This window comes from Podarcis cretensis (assembly GCF_951804945.1).
Source record: "Podarcis cretensis genome assembly, chromosome: 2".
NCBI lineage: Eukaryota > Metazoa > Chordata > Lepidosauria > Squamata > Lacertidae > Podarcis > Podarcis cretensis.
The window spans coordinates 60,903,965-60,923,013 of NC_137171.1; the positions used below are offsets into that span (position 1 = coordinate 60,903,965).

The 19,049-nt window shown below is 39.9% G+C and overlaps 1 protein-coding gene across 11 annotated transcripts in view; it reads right to left on the bottom strand.

Moving 5' to 3' along the window:
• Positions 1-710: 710 nt before the first annotated feature.
• The window catches only part of KLHL3 (kelch like family member 3), a 51,039-nt gene continuing 32,700 nt past the window's right edge, over positions 711-19,049 (bottom strand). For 10 of the 11 annotated variants that reach the window (XM_079967596.1, XM_079967597.1, XM_079967599.1 and 7 more), the window contains 10 exons: positions 18,539-18,648; positions 16,217-16,333; positions 14,926-15,075; positions 13,362-13,479; positions 12,306-12,503; positions 11,647-11,787; positions 9,998-10,126; positions 9,319-9,459; positions 7,841-7,984; positions 711-6,785 (listed from right to left, as the gene is read on the bottom strand). In XM_079967596.1, coding sequence (XP_079823722.1) covers positions 6,757-6,785; positions 7,841-7,984; positions 9,319-9,459; positions 9,998-10,126; positions 11,647-11,787; positions 12,306-12,503; positions 13,362-13,479; positions 14,926-15,075; positions 16,217-16,333; positions 18,539-18,648 — 1,277 coding nt within the window. In that variant the 3' untranslated portion in view covers positions 711-6,756. The remainder of the gene's footprint in view (positions 6,786-7,840; positions 7,985-9,318; positions 9,460-9,997; positions 10,127-11,646; positions 11,788-12,305; positions 12,504-13,361; positions 13,480-14,925; positions 15,076-16,216; positions 16,334-18,538; positions 18,649-19,049) is intronic. The other variant, XM_079967595.1, reaches the window with a different exon arrangement.

The following is a 19,049-nucleotide window of genomic DNA, read 5'->3' on the forward strand; positions in this document are numbered from 1 at the left end:
GTCCAGGGCCAACGAAAGTTGGCTTTTCAGATTTCAGGCTGCAACAAATCCTTTTAGGAAAAAGGAACACACAATGGCCAATTCACCATCTCTGGAATTACATAAATCTGCTCAAGTCTGTCTTCCACCTACAAAGGAAGCTGTGTTTTGCCTAAGGATGGAGAAAGACCTGGGTTGTGCTGTGGAGTACACAACAGGTTCATGCACACCAGCATTTTAGCTAACTAAAATTGGAACCATAGGAAAGTACTGAGGAAAAAATGCATCTTGGTAACTAATTTACATGACAAACTACCACTTTTATACAGCTTGTATGATACTTCATATTAGTGACCACATACATCCAGGTCACCATCTGAGCACCATTTGATAGGAAAGCGAGACACAAATTTAACAAAGAGGGGCACAGCAGGCCTGTGCTTGTCAACTACAACAAAAATCTTCAACAGATTTTTCTTTCCAAGTAAAATAAATTTGCCCATGCCATGTGATAAGCAGTGCATCAAAAATCTCAGGATTTTTTTCAAGTGACTATCCATTGCCTGCTTAGATACATGCAGGTTTTGACCTCTTGGTGTACGCATGCAGAAAATAATTAGGATTACTGACAGTGAATCATTAATAATTCTATGGTTGTATTATTTTGGTCCTACATTTCCATTCACTGTAACTCCAAAACATTGGCAGAATCAGAATAAACACAAGACCAATTTCATTTGCTCAACTTTATTCCACCCAAATTCAATGTCCTTGAGAACAGATTTGACCTTTTGTTGTTAACATTTTTGTGGAGTTTAAATTCTAGGTTTTGCTTCTGAAAAGAAACAGAATTGCATCACAAACCAGTTGGTCCCATGGCAGTAACCAGCAACTATAAGGAACTAACCAATAGATGTAATGTGAAGAATGATCTTAACGAAGGCTGCAATCCTACATACACTTACTTTCAAATAAGTTCCAATGAACAATGTGGGACTTGCTTTTGAGTAAGCGTGCACAGGAGTGGGCTGTAAATCTAAGAAATATTAGCATGTTGAATTAATTTGTATATGGATCACAGCTACATTTTCTCAGTCTATTTTTTTTATTATTATTTTTTTAAAAATCTGTGCATTTAAGGTGAACGCTGTTACAATCTTCTGTTAGCCTTAAAACATATTTTATACAATATATTTACAAATTAAACTTCTTAGCATTATCACTACTGTACAAGAAAATAAAATAATTTATGATCTCATGAAAAAAAGTTTACTGTATTCTTATGCCCACAATATATTAATCAAACAATGAGCTCATTCCACCATAGTTTGGTATTGCGTGCATGAGCAAAACCATCCCTGGGGCTTGCAGGGTCCCTCCTCCCCTTGCATGGTCAGCCCCAGTATGTAGAGGGAGTGCCGGAACACCAAGCCTGCCAGAACCAAGTGCCTTGGACAAGCTCTCCAGCCAGTCTTACTAGTGCTGGCTAGCCAGCTGTCAGAAAAGCATCACCCAATGGGATTTCACCCTTACCGGCTTCCAGTTGTCATAGTATCCAAACATGGCAAACTAGGATATGCTTCAAACATAAGTCTTGCTCAACCCTGAACAGGATATCATCATCCATGTAGGAGACAAAGGGCTGTGCATGCCCCACACTCCCCAATGTCCCTGTGTGCATCTTCTCCACCCTCCCTGTTACTGATCTTCCTGTTTATCTGAACCTTTTTACCACTACTGACTTGAGCAGAAGTAGAAACCTCTGTGCAATCAGGAACCACGAGGGGGTTTCTATTTGTATTCAAAGAAATGCTGGTAAAAGCCCCTTTCAGACCTTTCCTGATAAACACAGGAAGGCTGAAGACTGAGCAAGAAGGACCAGGACAGCATGTGACCTTGTGTCTCCTACATGAGTGGACGTTTCCTGTTCAGGCATAACACCTGAGCAGGGTTACAGTTTGCCCATAAACCGGGATCAAGCTGTGTCTTGAGACTGGGAAGTCAGTTTATGGAAGTCAGTTTAGAAACTATGCCAAATAAGGAGAGAAATACATGTACATATCTTGAAGCTAAGCTTGCTCATACACATGACACCAAACCATGGTTTCACACTGCATATAAAATGTCGCCACTATATTTTTCAGCAATGGAACATTTTGGCAGCTACCATTCTAATAGGGTTGACAGGCTATTCCCTTTTACTATTAAATAAAACCTATGAATGGCATGGCAATGTAACAGAATGGCTGTATTTAAATAGTGCCATTTAAGAAAATTCAAAATTTCATATGATTCCAGATGCTTCAAATGTGAATCAACTTTAATTACACTGTATTATTCTATCTATTTGTCCTATGAGTTAATAGGGAGAATGAGCTAATAAGCTTTTGGACAAATATAGCTGCTCAGTTGATAAGCTTCCTAAAACAGAGTATTTTAAGTCATTGGTGTACAAATAGTGCAAAAAGTAAAACTTCAGTTTTTGTGGCTTAGTTGTGCAATGCTAGCCACAGTCACAGTTAAATATAAAATAGGATCCAGTTGAAATGAATTACTCGGGCAAACTCGCACACAAAATTCAAACAGTGCTAAAAGACTGGGGCAATAAAAATAGCTTCATTTCAGATTTTTGTAGAAACAGTGCAGTGCTGAATACCCCTGAAGATAATGCTTTTGGCTATATCCAAAAGCTGACTGTCTGGAAAACTCCTTTAATTTTTGAGACTGAAAAACAGGTTGAAGATATGCTACAAAAGCAATTTAAATGAGAAAGATGGGGGGGGGGTACCACAGGCATACTAGCAGTTTCCCTTTGATGTCATGCCAAATTACTTTTTAAGAATTTAAGTGCATGTGGTTCAGTGATGTGAGTTTCTGGGAAAGGATGTCTGCAAAGCATTTGTCGTCACATGCAGAGCACGGATGCGTCCAGGTTTTGGGCCAACACACAACTCTTATGGAAGGTCATCTTATCATCTCATCACAACCTGATAAGCCAGCTTCTGGATAAAAGATTGCCCAACAATTTAATCAAAGAGTATTTGTAGAAACAGATTTTTGAATTTTGGGTATCTCCGAACAGTGTCCGAGAAAACCTGTAAAAGGAGTTAGAGGACAACCAAACCTATTACCATTATTCTGACTTTTAACATTTAGCTTCAGAACATTATGTTCAGGTATGAGCAAGACACACACACAAAGAGAGAAATACAGCAGTATTAGTACACAAATACATTGTGCACTGTTTGTCCAGCCCAACAGTACAGAAAGTGAATCACAACTCAAAGTTCAAAAAAATAAATTCAATTGTTTTCTTATAAATCCAGCAATTTATGATGTTACTAATCATGGAAGAAACAATACACTGTTAATTAACACGAAGTCCAGAAGTGTCCTTTTCATAAAATCAAGAGAAGCCAAAGGATTTTCCCTTTTTCAAGCAAAAATATACAAGACACCATACACAAATGGCTGATGAGAACCGGGTCCATGGTGTAAGGATTAGACACTAATCATAATGCCACCAAAATCAAAGGAGATCCAAGAACTCTTCAGAATTATCTTACAAAAATAGCTGCATTAAAATTTGCAAGCTCTAAAGCTATTATTCTCAAGCCCTATAAAAAGGCAACCTTTGAAAGGATCTGGCTCAGATTATCGGCACAGTACAAATATTAAAAATGCACACACAATGCGAGATATTTCAAATGCGCTTTAAAGGGACTATTGCAGCTGGTTTATTATGTAGCAATAATATTGCATAGCTGGAAAATGAGGTCACTTGACTTGCACTAACTGCAAGTTTACACACAGAAGTGACATATACCATTTGCTAGTGGGTAAGTGACTGAGAGCAAGGCCATTTATGGTCCTGACTATTTAAGAACACTCAGTACACCGTTTTTTGTTTTTGTTTTTTGAGATTTTTCCAGATGTTATATGGACATAGGTGCCATTTCAGAATGAATCATAGATCAGATTAACTCAAAAATTCACTGCCTGTCAAGGGATATATATGACTGGCATACAGTTTTGGTGGTGAATGGAACAGAAAAATCCATTCATGTTCAGTACATGTACATCTGTGTCTGACAACTGATTCATCACATGAGGTAAGGGTGTATTCTTAGTGTTTAAATGATCCTTCAACCAATATGAGAGGGCAAGATTTCATAGTATTTAAATGGCCTTAAGTTGTTTACACATTGCATTTCTTCATGTGGAGGTTGACGGAATAATCTTCTGCCTATTGAGTGATTCACATCTGCTATTGTGATTGAACAATGCAATCCTTTACATGTCTATTCAGAAGTAAGTTCCACTGAATTCAATGGAGATTAATCCCAGGTAAGTAGATACAGGGCTGTGGGGCCCTAAAGACTGCTGCTATCCTGTGGAGAATCTTCACAGTGCTCTCAAGACATTCAAAGCAACAAAACAGAGATTCTCCACACTAGAGAAGTATAAATAATGCAAAGCATTAGAGCTGCAGCCCAGAACTCATACAGAGAGAGACCAGGGGCTATATGTAGCAGACTAATATCCTCCACACAGAAAGAATAATGCATAAACAGGTCCTGAAAAGAGATTTCCTACCCCAACCCTGGAAGCAATTCATTGGCTGCTGGCTGCATTCTCGGAAATATAAAGGGTGAAACACATGTAGAAACTGCCATTTTCCTCTTTAAAATACTCAAGTGTTGAGCAAGCAACAACCTGGCTCACTTGTGTTTTGAAGAGCGATTATGCACCCTGTATGTGCATTCTTCAGGTGTATTTTGTACTATAGTATCTGTGCCAGAGTACAAAAGGTATCATAAGATGTAGCACTGAGACTCTTTTAAGGAATTTGTTTTGTTTTTATATCCAATTAAGGGATGAAAGCCCTTGTCAAAAATAATAGAATCTTACCTTATTAACACTTGTTCAAAGCAAGTTCAGTTATATATTCTACTTCACTCTTGATATTTGGCAAGTGATAAAAAAGCTGTCTATCTACATAAGAAATAAGTTAAGTGCTCTTTGGGAAACACACACACACACACACACACCACCTTTAAAATGCACGTAGTAGGGGTTGGAAGAGAAAGGAAGGATATACTTCCTTGTTAATCTTTTGTGGCTGCTTTCCTTAGCATTACACATCCCAGAAGAGCTGGAAGTTAGAACAACACAAACTTTCTAGGAACAAAATAATTCTTAGTTGGATGATGACAGCGAACATAACAGAAGCTTGGAGGTTTTTAGATTTGAGTTGAGCCAATTAGCTAGACCCAGCTTTCCTTATTTCCCCCAAATCACTTCTCTCTCCCTTTTAGACTAAATGCTTAAAAGTTTGAGTAACTTCAGTACACAGCTATAATAAGGAAAACAGTGAATATTTGAAAGCTCAGCAGTTAGGAAAAATGGCTGGAAGAATTACCATGCAATCCTATACATATCTACTCAAAAGTAAGCTCCACTGAGTTCAACAGAGCTTACTCCAAGGTGATTATGCACAGCACTGCAGCCTTAACCAACTACATGATGGAAGCATTAAGACACTTAAAGGTTTTTAAATCTTGGGCAACTTGTGGTATTTGGCCAAATGCAAGAGGTATATAGGGATGGGTGACATTCTAATCTAAACTTGGCTAGCATTTACTAGATTATTATTCTGGATAGAAGGCTGACCACCCAGTTTGTTATTCAGAAGTCCCATTTGCTCAGATGGGCTTCCCTGGTACTCTCAGCCTTTGCTCATGACAATATCATCCATGTACAGTATCATCCTACAAGTCACTGTGCTGGATGCAGCTCTCCAAACCTGGCTGTAACCCTGGAATCCACTACTGAATCCCACCACCACCCTGGAAATCTGGTGACAACCATAGTTGATGAATTTAAAATACTCTTCCATGGTACCCAGATGCCCTTTAAAAAGCAGGTGCAGTATGGGTTTTCTGAATTGTTGGCAATAGTCAAGGCGACACCATGTTATGCCTCCCCACCCCTTTCAATGTCAACTGTGGTCAGAATTAATTCTGAAATAGCAATACCTTCCCCACCACCACCAGCCCGCCTCTAGAACCTTACATTTTAGTGTGGTTACTAGTCTTTGGGTAGTTCACGTATGCTTTTACCCTAGAGAAAAACTCTGCTTGGCTCATCCGACCACATATACAAAATAGGTTTGAAAACTGCAGTTCTACATCTAGGATAAAATTCATACAATGTACACATCCAGTGTCCTAAATAACACATTTACAGTAGTCAACTAGTGTATGTACATATGATGGGGGCAATATACCATATGAGCTAGAGCTCCCAGTCTTATTTATTCAGGTCTGGTTTCCTTTCGAGGGTTGTTTCAAAAATTCCAGTCTCAGTAGTAGATTTGTCTAGAAGGTTTGGTAAGTAAATAGAACATATTATAGTGTATATGCTACTTCAGTAGTGAAGTATTCCAAAATACCCTTTCTCCTGGTTACATGCCATAGAGATACATTTCCTTGCTCTTGAGAAATTCAGTTCAAACTCAAGTCTTGGCTGTACATAAAACAGCAGATTGCACCAAGAAAAACAAGCAACACCTCATTTCTGGAACATGTTCACAGCAAAACTTTTCACGTTGCTGCACTGCCCATTGCTGAGCAGAGGTTGATGGTCTTAGCACATACTTGTCATGCTGGGAGTGCAATATTAGTGTGGCAGTTAAGAGTCAGATTTCAGTATCTTCCAAAACCCACCAAGCAAGATGGTCATTATTTCTTGTCTTTGCAGTCACCTGAACATGTGTCACAATGGTTTATGGATCACAGCTACACCTACATGGGAAGAAAGTACACATGCGTTAAATTTATATACCGCCCTTGATCCGCAGATCTCAGGGTGGTTCACAACATAAAATTACACAAAACCACAAAACACATAGTAAAAATAAGAAAAAGAAACCAATAATCCCCCCTCCCACAGCACATTTAAAAGGGCATTGTATGTCAATCAGCCCAAGGCTCGGTTGAAGAGAAACATTTTTACCTGCCACCTATAGGTATATAATGAAGGCATCAGGCGAGCCTCCCTGGGGAGAACATTCCACAAATGGGGAGCCACTGATGAAAAGGCCTGTTCTCTTGTTGCCACTCTCCAGACCTCTTGTGAAGGAGGCACACAAAGAAGGGCCTCAGAGGATGATCTTAGAGTCTGGGAGGTTCATAAGGAGAGAGGCAGTGCTTGAGGTATTTTGGTACTGTGCCATTTAAGGCTTTAAAGGTCAAATTCAGCAAAGCTAGGCCTGAAAACCAATTGGCAGCCAGTGGAGTCAGGCCAGAATTGGTGTAATATGCTGAAACTGTCTTGCCCCTGTGAGCAACGTGGTCGCCAAATCCTGTGCTAGTTAAAGTTTCCAAACCATCTTCAGAGCCAGTCCTAAGTATAACATGCTGCAATAATCTAACCTAGAGGTTACCAGAGCATACACAGCAGTTAGGCTGTTCCTGCCCAGATACGGACAGGACCACCGTGCAGATGATTTTTGGAGTAACCTTTTACTTGCACTGGGACTTATAGAAAGCTCAAGATACACTTGGGGTACTGACTCTTTTCTGACCAGAGACTCTCTTGCCTGTAATGGCCACACAGCAGGTAGAATTTAAACAGATGCATCTTTGCCAGATGAACATCAGAGATGGGGAAATACCATCTGTTGGATTTCTGCATGCCAAGCAGTATGACGTTAAAGGCCCAGGTTCCTTTTAGGAGTGAAATTTCTCTACCAGGAAAAAGTGTTGCTAACCCTGCCAAGAATCACAGCAGAGATTTGAGAAATGCAGATTCATCCAGCCCATCCTTCTGCTTCCACCTGGTTCAATGTACTGCTTACCTGCATAACTTCTTCCAGTGCTCATGTTTGTTGGTAATAATGTCCATTTATCAGTGACAGGATTATAGTATTCTACAGATGCCAAATTGCAAGAGCCATCATCTCCCCCAACCACATAGAGAAGACCGTTCACTGAACACACACCTATGGAGGAAAAAATGTGTTATTTTAAGTTTACATGGCTGTGGCATGGCGGAGGAAGGAACTCTAGCATTCAGGCTGGATTCACTCCAGATCCTTCAGGAAGCCCCAAACAAAGTATGAACCATCGACACTGAAATTGTGCACTCTAATTGTACTCAGAAATAATATATCATTAATTTTCATAAGCTGTTCTTGTGGCAAGGTGAGAGGTATTTTTATAATATTTAGGAATGAGCAAAAAAATAAAAGTCACTCATTATTCCATTCATTTTTGTTAATAAGCATGTAATTTGTTCAATGTTATCACATTCACTTCATAACTCACATCAATGAGGGGGTTTAGTGGGGATAGGGGGTTACTTTGTTTCTTCCTGTCACCTGCATACAGGCAGTTGTCATTTCCTTTCCCCAGATCACTCCAGTATCAAAAGGGATTTGGGGAAAATAACATGAGGGATATTTGGAGATAGCAGCAAGAGGACATCTGGAAAAAAGCATCCCTGAATTTATTATGTATTTGGACATCTCTTTAGTTATCGTAACCAAATTTTGCATGGCTGTTTCTGAGATCAAGGAGGTTTCCATCTATGTTTGGATACAATTGTACACCATTTTGAAACAAGATGGCAGAATGAACCTTTTTAAAACAGCACTCATTTTAACCACTGGTTTAAGAACTACACTGATTTTTCTTGTTTCACAGAACTCCTAAGCAATGCCAGTTACAAAGCAGCTAGCGACTGGCATATAGATAACAAAGACCTTTTCCCGTTGGAATTTGTTTTGTAACAAATGAAAAATGAACCAAATTGGCTCCATTTGCAACCCTGTTTAAAGCACTGGGCACAATTCAAGGACTGGGCAGCAGGAACAGCAAGAAAAGGGGATTGGGAGCTGTGCAGGGTATAAAAGGCTCAGCCTTCTGACCACTGGAGGTTGTATGAAGTAAATGAAATACCCTTTTATTTATCTATGCTTTCTGATGAAAAAATCTGTTCCATACTTGAATGTTCTCTGTGAAGTCACGAGAGCAAGAAAAATGTTCTTGTAAAGAAAACAGAGGTTCTGGAATTCATAAACGCCCTCTGCTAAATTCCATATTCCTTGTTACTCACTACAGACACGGATGCATAAAACACACACACCTTCAAGACTTCCTGTCTTATAAAGTATGGAGATTTAATTTTAAATACCTAGAACAGCAAGATACAGCTTATAAAACTGATGTTTTTGTTTCAGTATTACTGTAAGCTTCTTTGAAAGGTTGCTTATACCTGAAGGGCAATATATATAAGTGTGCTGTGGTTGCTTGGAGGAAATTACAAAATAAATACCTGCATTTCTTCTACACATATTCATATCTGCCACTTGTTTCCATGTATTTGTTCCAGGATCATATACTTCCACACTTTTCCTTACCAAAGGGCCATCATGTCCCCCAGTAGCATACAGCTGTCCACTAAGTACACCAACACCTGCAAAACAAGAGGACAGCAACTCTGAGAGCTTCAGAGCATAAGTTACTCCTAAGCAGCTGTTTCATTCAACAACCCCATCATAAAAGTGAGCTAAATATTCATTGCAGGAGTTTTCCTCACATGTCCAAACACTGGGATCCCTCGCAGAAAGACGATTCATACCCTTATAAAGGCCCTTGCAGAGAATGCCTAAGACCCAGGGCAGAAGTCTTGTTAGAATAAAGTTATAAACACAAACAGAAAAGTGGCCGGTCCCTGGTGGGCCCCCACAGCCAGCTTAGCCCTCCGAGGCCTGGAGCAAGTGTACCTGGCTTGCCCCCAATCCTGCACAGGCCTGCCCTTATACTACTACAATTACAGGCCTAGCATTTGAGAACAGTAAGACAATGCCATATCATTAGTCTTATCACACTTTGCCAGGAAAGGGGCAACATACTTGGTACAATTTTCAAGAGCTCTTGTAACAAACTTAGGTACTGTTCAGAGATTTAGCTGTGACAACTACACGAGGAGGAAAAACATCACAGTAAGATACCTGCACCACTGCGGCGAGTACTCATATCCGACACATATGCCCACTCATTTGTAGCTGGATTATACTGTTCTACAGTACTAAGGCACTGACGTGATGCTCCATCGTAACCACCAACAGCATAGAGTTTACCTAGAAAAAATGAATATGCAGCACTGAACATCAACAGGAGCAGTTGGCAATATTAGCACTTCAGAACATTTCATTACTGATCATTTGTACCATGTCAATTACACAATCCTTTTGTGATAGCCGCCTACTAGCTTGATAAATACCTGTACGTATAACATGTTTCAGTTGACCTTCATCATGTATAGCAAATGCTCAGATCAACAAACACTTGCTAAGTGAAATGTTCTCAAGGACAGTTCGCTGCAGAAGGTTGTTCCATTATTTGCCATGTTACAAAACGGGTGAAAATGTACTTCTCCCTGATCCAGTGCAAATCTCTTTAAAACCCTGCTCTTTCTACCAAAGTTTCATTTGGGGAGAAGATCTTTTCGGCCATCCATATTTAAAAATCCAGCAAAAAACCTCTGGAAATAGGGAAAACGTCATACCAAGCTTCCACAGTGAAATATAGAGAACCATTTAGCAGGGAAAATACTTAGGTAAGGATATTTGGGATGACTTCTCTGAGGGCACAGAAAAAAGGAGGTTTAAAATCATTGTCAGAACTTACAGAGTATGAAAAAATTCCCAAATCCCTGACACACCTTGCACATCTCCCCGCTTCAGAAGATGTGAAACATCTACTTCCCACAAGATGGAGACACAGAGCAACGGAAAAAGCCATTGATAGTCCTTCCAGTTCTCTTCACACTGAGTGTAACTAAGTAGCTCTCACTCAGTTCATTAAATTTTGTATTGTGAATAATAATAATTTTATTATTTATACCCCACCCACCTGGGTTTCCACAGCCACTCTGGTTGGTGGATCATATTGAGTGGCACATGGAAAACCAGTGTAAGGCAGGAGGGGAGAATCTGGGGTCCAGGGACTCAAGGACCCTAAATGGCCCTCAGGACTCTTCCTAGGTCACAGCTGCTGCTAGCCCTACTCTGCACCCACTTAAAATGCATTTGTCAAGTTGGAATTTTTCTTTAAACTGTGACAATGCCTCTTGCTTGCCTGGATGGAGAGATATGGGGGTGTAATAAGAAAAATCTGGAAAGGTAAGGGTGACATCTATTGCCCAACCTACCAGTAGCATACAGCCGCCCCCCCATAAGATATTCCATAGAATGTGGTGCTTGGCATTGGGCTGAAAAATATTCATGACTCCTGGTTTAGGACCTAGGCAGAACTGTGAGATTGACATTGCTGAAACTTACAGAATTCAGTGATTTTGTGGGTGAGGCATACTCAGCATCAGTGCAGACTAGACAGACGAGGTTTTGTCCCTCCTCCCAGTGCCTTGATACCTGCCAGGCCAGATGGCAAAACACTAAGATAACTTCCCAATGCAGTAGAGAGGGGGGGACACCCCACAACTTAACAACTAAGCTTGTCTCAATCACTACTGTACTCAGCCTGTTCCCATTCAAGATGGGAAAGTGATTTTTGGAACACGAAGTGTAGTCCGAGAATGTTAACTGCCTTAATTTTTGGTCTTTAAAAAAGTTCTTGCTGCTAGGCTATCACACTTAACTGTGCTGCTGCGGCCAATACAGCAGTTTGCTGTCTTTACCTTCCACGACCCCAACTCCAACGCTGCTTCTTCTTGTGTTCATAGGTGCCACAAAAAACCACTCATTGGTCTTATAGTTATATGCTTCCACAGATGCAAGACCTATTTTTGAAAATAATATTAAGGCAAGTTTTCTACATCCTTAATTTAGCAGAGTATAATCCCTCCTTTGTCACAGTTACCATCCTGACTTATTTTTTCCAGGCAATACTCTTGTCTTAATCTTTCCAAGACAAAAAGGGGAAAGGATGCAGGTTGAGACTACTACAGGATCAGGAACTGGACACTAAACCCAATACTAATAAATTGCACTGAGAATCTGTATCTCAAAATACCACCCCAGTTCTCATCACTTGTGATTACTCAACAACCATGCACTGAAAAAATGACTGGGAAGTGCAACCCACCCAAGAATTTCTTCCATCCACTGCAGAAAACTACGCCAGACATAATAAAACAGGTTGTAACAGAGGTTTTTGCTTTGTTGTTTTATAAAGAAGAAGATTTGAAATGGCGCATGAGGAGCACTGAATTCAAAGGAAGTTCTACAGTTCTTGTAAAGTGTTTAAGAGCGAAGATATGAACAGCATTCACTCAGTTTTGTTTGTTTAGCAACCTACCTGTGCTTCCATCAAATCCACCAACAGCATAGAGGAGTTCATTTAGCACAGCTGCCCCTAAAGTGCTTCGTCTTTCTTGCATGCTGGCTATTGATGTCCACAAGTCTTTCACTCCATCATATACATCTACTGTTCGGACTCGTAAAGAGCCATTAAAACCTCCCACAGCATAGACTTTGCCTGCCATGAATACCACCCCTGTTAAAAACAAATTGGGAGACAGAAAAATGGAAGGCAGGTCATGCCTATAGGACAATTATTTTCTTTCTCTTTTTCCTACCAGAACTTCAGGAAGGTCACCAAGCAATATTCCAGTATGGTGACAACTACATATGGAACCTGTAAAGTTTGAATGCTGCTTGTTTCATGAATCAAGTCTATGAGAGGGTAAGCCTGGCACTGGCATGGAATCGCTCTATTCAATAGGTCTTATCCATGGGAAAAGCAAGCTTTCAAATGTTATGGCCTCATATGGCACCATTACCACAGTGAAGCATTTCACACATTACATAAAAAATGCTGGGTTTGCCAACAAATGTATGCTCAAACAAGGGGAATAGAGCACAATATCTGAAATCACGTTTGTTGCACTCATGCTATGTATGTTCAGCTTACACAAAAGTATTGATATGAAATGGCTCTTGCTGGCTGTTGAAGTACATGAGACTGTTATTACTGGGTGGAATTCAACAGAGCGCTGAGGAGATTGTTCTATCAAAACAAGCCTAACTGCCTGCCAGACACAACTAACATAGCAAAAGCTGCCGAGAGATCAAGCAGAATCAATGGGGTTGCACTCCCCCTGTCTCTCTCCCGACAAAGGCCATCATACAGGGTGACAGAGGTATGTTCCATGCCAAAACCAGGCCTAAACACCAACTGAAATGGATCTTGAAAATCAGTCTCGTCCAAGAGAGCCTGGATCTGTTAACAGAGAAGGGCTAACTCTAATGTTTTACTGTATAGCCTGAAATTCAACTGATTATATAAAATCTGTCCTAAATAATTTTTGTGATTATGACTGAGGCTATTTTTTTTAATAGGGAAAATATTTACCTGCTCTACATCTCCGAGAAGGAAGTTCAGCGACTTGATCCCATCGCTCCTCCTCAAAATCATAACACTCTACACTCCGAATGGCTTTAGGTGCTTGCCCACCAACCACCATCATTACCTTGGTAGGAAGGGAGAAAAGTTATCATGAGAGCATTTTCAACAGCAAACAGAAATGCTTGATCTTATTTGGGGCCTTAAATGGCAATAGGACACCATCAGCTATGTGAGAACTCACCCAAGAAAAAAAAGCAAAGTTTACTTCAGATGCATGAGAAGTTGGCATTTGAATGATATTGAACTTGGAAGTACAGTCAATACATTATTGGATAAAATACTGATTGAAGCCTTTGGGCAAAGCCTATGTACTCTAGCTTTCACAGATTATCTAGCTTCCTTTGCAAAAGGTAATTAGTTCAGATCCCAGAAGAGCTACATTTTAATAAAAGCATGTGATAACAGCCTAGCAATGATATGAAAATTCTAAGAACAATGGAAACGCTGATGGTGCTTAGTATCCAGAGAGACTAGTTTTAACAAAGGGAGATTATAATTCCCATGATAATGGGGGGCAGGGGGAATTACTTGAACAAGCATTTAATGGCTCTGTGTTTGCTTAGATTATACATACATACACAGTGCTTTTTTTTCTTTAAAAATGTTTAGGGGTACTCTCATTTTCCTACTCATATTGAAATACTGCCCCTCAATGAGGCCAAACTCAGATCCATAAAATGTTTAGGCGTATGCATAACCCTGCGTCCCCACAGGCAAAAAAGCACTGTATACACACCCACACCCACCGACCCACCCAAACACACACTGTGTATGTGTGCATAAACCTAGCTGCATTCAAAATGGCAAAGTTTTCAAAACACATGCACATACTAAAACCATAGTGCTCCTTTACTGGCTGTTTGCTTTGGGTACCACTTTAACCCAACATCCCAACACCATCTGGGATATAACAACACATAACAACAGAGCAACCTTTCCCTTTTTGCTTCCTTTGCACCATGAAAATCACACAATGCCTCTGACTAGCATTTCTCCATGCAGCAGTATGGCAGAGCCAAGTTTATGGAACAGTGGCTGATTGCAATGGGTTTTGAAGCAGCTTTAATAGAAAAACTAGAATAGCAGTAGCAGTAGTTGTCAAAACATGAAACCGCAACGTTGCTCTGTTTGGTAAGAAATTATTCTAGCAATGGTGTAAGAGGACTGTTGGTTTGCTAATAAAGTTCTTCCATGGGTTGATTCACATATGCCCCAGTCAAAAAACAAAAACAAAACTTGTACCACCATTACCACCTATAGGAACTTCAGCAAAGTTGAACCATTTACCCATGTCAAAGTGGGAAGTCTCTTTCCAACACGCTGACAATTTAATGGACATTCATGTGTGCAAAAGGGCAATCAACACTGTGTGCAGATATGTCTGCATACACCCAATCCTCCTTCAAGGGGGAATGATCATGCAATTCTAACCACTGTGCATATGGTCATCCATGTAAAGGGGGCATGTGACCATCATCTTGGGTATTTCAGCAAGAAAAAAATAGCTTACCTTTGGCAGACTGACTGGGGTCCTTGGTTTTGTTCTAGGATTCTTTATCAACTGCCGTTGATCCAGAGGAAGCAAGTGGTATTTCATGGCCTCAATAAGGAAATCTTTACATGTGTTATTGTTCTTGATTAAAGCTTCTTCTTCAACTGTCTGAAGACACCAACAAAGATATTAGTACAATGGCTATTATCAGACTTCTTAAAAAGTGTCACTAGCAGGCCGCTGTAATGCTCATTCATGATTTCAGTATAGCAGTAGAAATAAAACCCCAAACTGCTTCTTCCACATCATTATCCCATTCCCCTATTTCACTCACTACAATATTATCTACTTCAACTGTGCAGTAATGCTTGTGTTCTGTTAAACTATGCAAGCTTAGTATAAATGTTTTGATTAGTGCATAACTACAGAAATCCCATCTTAAAATATTTACAACACTACTTAATACAAGCTCCAGAAGACAAGGAACTATGAGATCTTATAACTTGGGAGACAAAAGCTTTGAGATATAACACACACACACACCCCACAGTGGCAGCAATCCAAAACCTCACATGTTTGGGGCTCAAGTCACAATCCACAAAAGACAGAGCTCCACAAATGCATAGGGCTCCTTCTCCTTTAGAAGTCAACAATGCAAAAGGCTGTGTTTTGAATGTTCAGCTGCATAATTGAACTGTGACTAAGATTAATTTGCACTAGCAGTTCCAGACATGGTATTTTAAGGAATCAAAACATTCACACAACTTCAGAAACCAACAGTAATGAAACGACAAGGAGATATGCATGCTTGTGTGTCAGCAGCTCCAATCCCCAGGTTCTTTTTAAAAATTTGGAATCTTTTTTTAAAAGAAAAAAAAACCACACAGTTCTGTGAAAAGAAAAGCTTGGAAGTAACTATAGTGCGCATGTAGATACTAAACAAAGAGAATGGCCACCTTCGCATAAACTGGCAGTACTTTTCTCCAGTGCTTCCCCACTTAATCTATCAGTGAAGAAAGCTCAACAATGTATCTGCTAAAGACAAATACCCCAAATTTCTGTATTATCAGGACACAAAAGTGACAGCTTTACACTGCACCAGTTTTTATGGACAAGGTTAGCTCTCATTCTCTGCCCAGCAGAACCTTCAAGTGAAAAGGAGATTCAGAACATGTTTATCTGCTAGGATGGCACACGCATAATTATGAAGGCTATCCAAGGGTCTTTTGATTGATGGCAAGCCACAAACAAGCAGCCCAAGTGTATATTATTAAACTTTTAGTGCTGTAGATACTAGAAGAACACTAACCTGTACAAGGTAATCTCTGGGCAAGAGAGGGAGGCGGACATGTTCCATCAACTTAGCCATGTGTTCCAAGCGAGACTCTTTCTCATAATTTATCCAAGAAATGACAGCTTCAAACACCTGGCAAGAGCAATAAAACACTTATCTTTTAAAAAGGACATAAACCGTTAAATCCAACCTCAAGCAGAGGTTCAGCAAGTAATGAAATAGGCTTGGAAAAACCAACTAAAGGTATTTTCAAAAGCAAGAAGATATGATAAAAAGATGGATTTAAAAAGAATCAAAATTGGCTTATTTTATTGTGATTGTATGATTTTATGCATTCTGAAGGGTCCAACAAACTCTGTATTAAATGTCTACTGTACAATCCCGACCACAAAGACTATCTAATGCCATGATTATAAGTACTGCACAACTTAAATGCTGGTTTTTGTTGAGCTCAGTCCAATGCCCGACAACTTGAAATATGTGTTTCAATGGGAGCCTTTTAATGACATGAACCTCCCAGCTGAAAACATTTATGACACTCATTGGCATGAGAAGGAACACTCTCATGAGAAGGATGTTCTGATGACTTACTATGTAATGGAACGCATAGGCCAGCTGGGACTTTTGGACTTAAGTGGTGATGGCATTTGTGCACATAAATGCATTGGCACTTTTTAAAAACCGTATCGTCTGGCCAATGTAAATTAGGGATGGGGCATTAAATTTAAAGTGGCGCTAATTGCATTCTATTCAGCCTGCTGTATTATCTACAGAAGGTTAATTAATTGCTCATCTAACTCTGTTTTAGAATTGGGACCTTTGACCTGTGTGTCTTCTCACCCCTTCAACTTAATTAGTGGCTGCTGAAGAACTGTCCTTCCTTTCCCCACTGCACAAGATACTTAGCTACATTTAGGTGCTCTGTGACTTCATCTGCATGAAATCTTTCCTTAGGGTACAACAGTCCTAACCTTGCTGGGTTACCAGATATCACATTCCTTTAATTTACACATTTTACCCTTTCCAGAATTCCACCTTTGCTCTTGACCACAAGAAGCAGAGCCTTTTAATCACAAATATGTACAAATTAAAGCTAATATATCATGGGGCAAATTTAATTTGGAACAAGTTATTAAAAGAACAGATTTTATTTTATTTTTAAGAAGTACCATACTCACTTCATTTTAAACTATTGCTCAGTTTGCTGTTTTTCACTTGCACCAGAGTTATACTAAAGGCAGGTGATTCAGTCCTGCTGAACTGTAACCTGCCTGGAAACCATAAGCGAGCTCTTTGAAAAGAGATCAGTGTGCAAGTGAAATAATAAAATAAACATTTAAAACTATTTCTGAAATCATTAAAAATAGTCTGGAAGGAAAGAGACTTTTATTTTTATTTTACTTCTGACACTGAAGCTTTTATCTGTCTGTATAGTAGCAAGCTAATACAACACAGTTCACTGTAAGACATCTTGTGTGTCTATACAAGACTTGTTCCCTGCACAGTAACCAATATAAATGACTGTGGTTTATTGGAAATAAAACAAAACACAGTCTGTGGCTGGGATGTAAAACTAAGCCACTAAACATTCTTATGTGGGATAGGACTAAGCCATTTAGCATGTGGGAAGGGGCCAATGTATACAGCAGCCCTCATTGCTTACCTCCAAATAAGAGTGATCAATACAGTGGTACCTCTGGTTACGAATTTAATGCATTCTGGAGGTCCGTTCTTAACCTGAAACCGTTAGCCTGAGGTACCACTTTAGCTAATGGGGCCTTCTGCTGCTGCCGCTGTGCGATTTCTGTTCTCATCCTGAGGTAAAGTCCTTAACCCGAGGTACTACTTCCGGGTTAGCGGAATCTGTAACCTGAACTGTTTGTAACCTGAGGTGTTTGTAGCCCGAGGTACCACTGTATCAGAAAGTTTAAGTAATCACATAAAGTTTATTTAACTATGCTTAAAATGCCTTTTCCATAGACCCCTGAGTGACAGGTGGTTCAGGATGCTTGTTTGACTGTCTTGATCCAAGACAGCAGTTTCTAAACCAGGAACCCTCCAGATACTGCTGGATTCCCATCAGCCCCAGCCAGCACAGCCAATGGTCAACGGGAGACATAGTCCAACAACATCTGGAGGCCACAGGTTCTCCACTGTTGCTCTAGATACACACAGTTCCCGCAATGAAGCGCCACCTTAAATGTTATTAAAATGTGTCTATTACTGGAAATATTGGGGAATATCTGCTTCTAGTGCCCATATATTTTGTCATTCTTTTGCTGAAAACACTGCAATATTGTTATATTTCTGCATTACAGACTGTGCAGCAGGCCAAACCTTTTCTTCTGATGAAACGGTTAGCTTGTCACTTGATATCAAACTGCAAACTTGGTCTAGGCTAAGGCTAAGGAATTCTTCACCAAGCATCACCTCAGGAAAATGCTGCTCTGTTCAAAACAACCAAAAGTTGAGAAAATGAAGGTTACAATGAGTCTAAAGAAGGGACTAGTAGAAGCAGTAAATTATATTGCAATTTTATGTTGTGAAATAATAATAAGAAGAATGACATAGCCTGCACAGAATTACCACAAGCAAGGAAAGAGTGACAACTCCACAGCCACAGTGCCAAGCACAGCCTGCTGTTGTGCACATGAATCTCCGTATTCAAAAACAACAAGCCCATACCTTGGGGTACCGCACATACATTGCTTGCCAAAGGTCCTGTCTGAAACACTCCTGTCTAAAACACTGCTGTCATAAGTGTTTGCAATTCTGTTATATGGACCAGTGGCCCTGGCTCAGTATAAAGCAGCTTTCCTATGGGCAGAAGCAATCAGAGTTGCCTGTA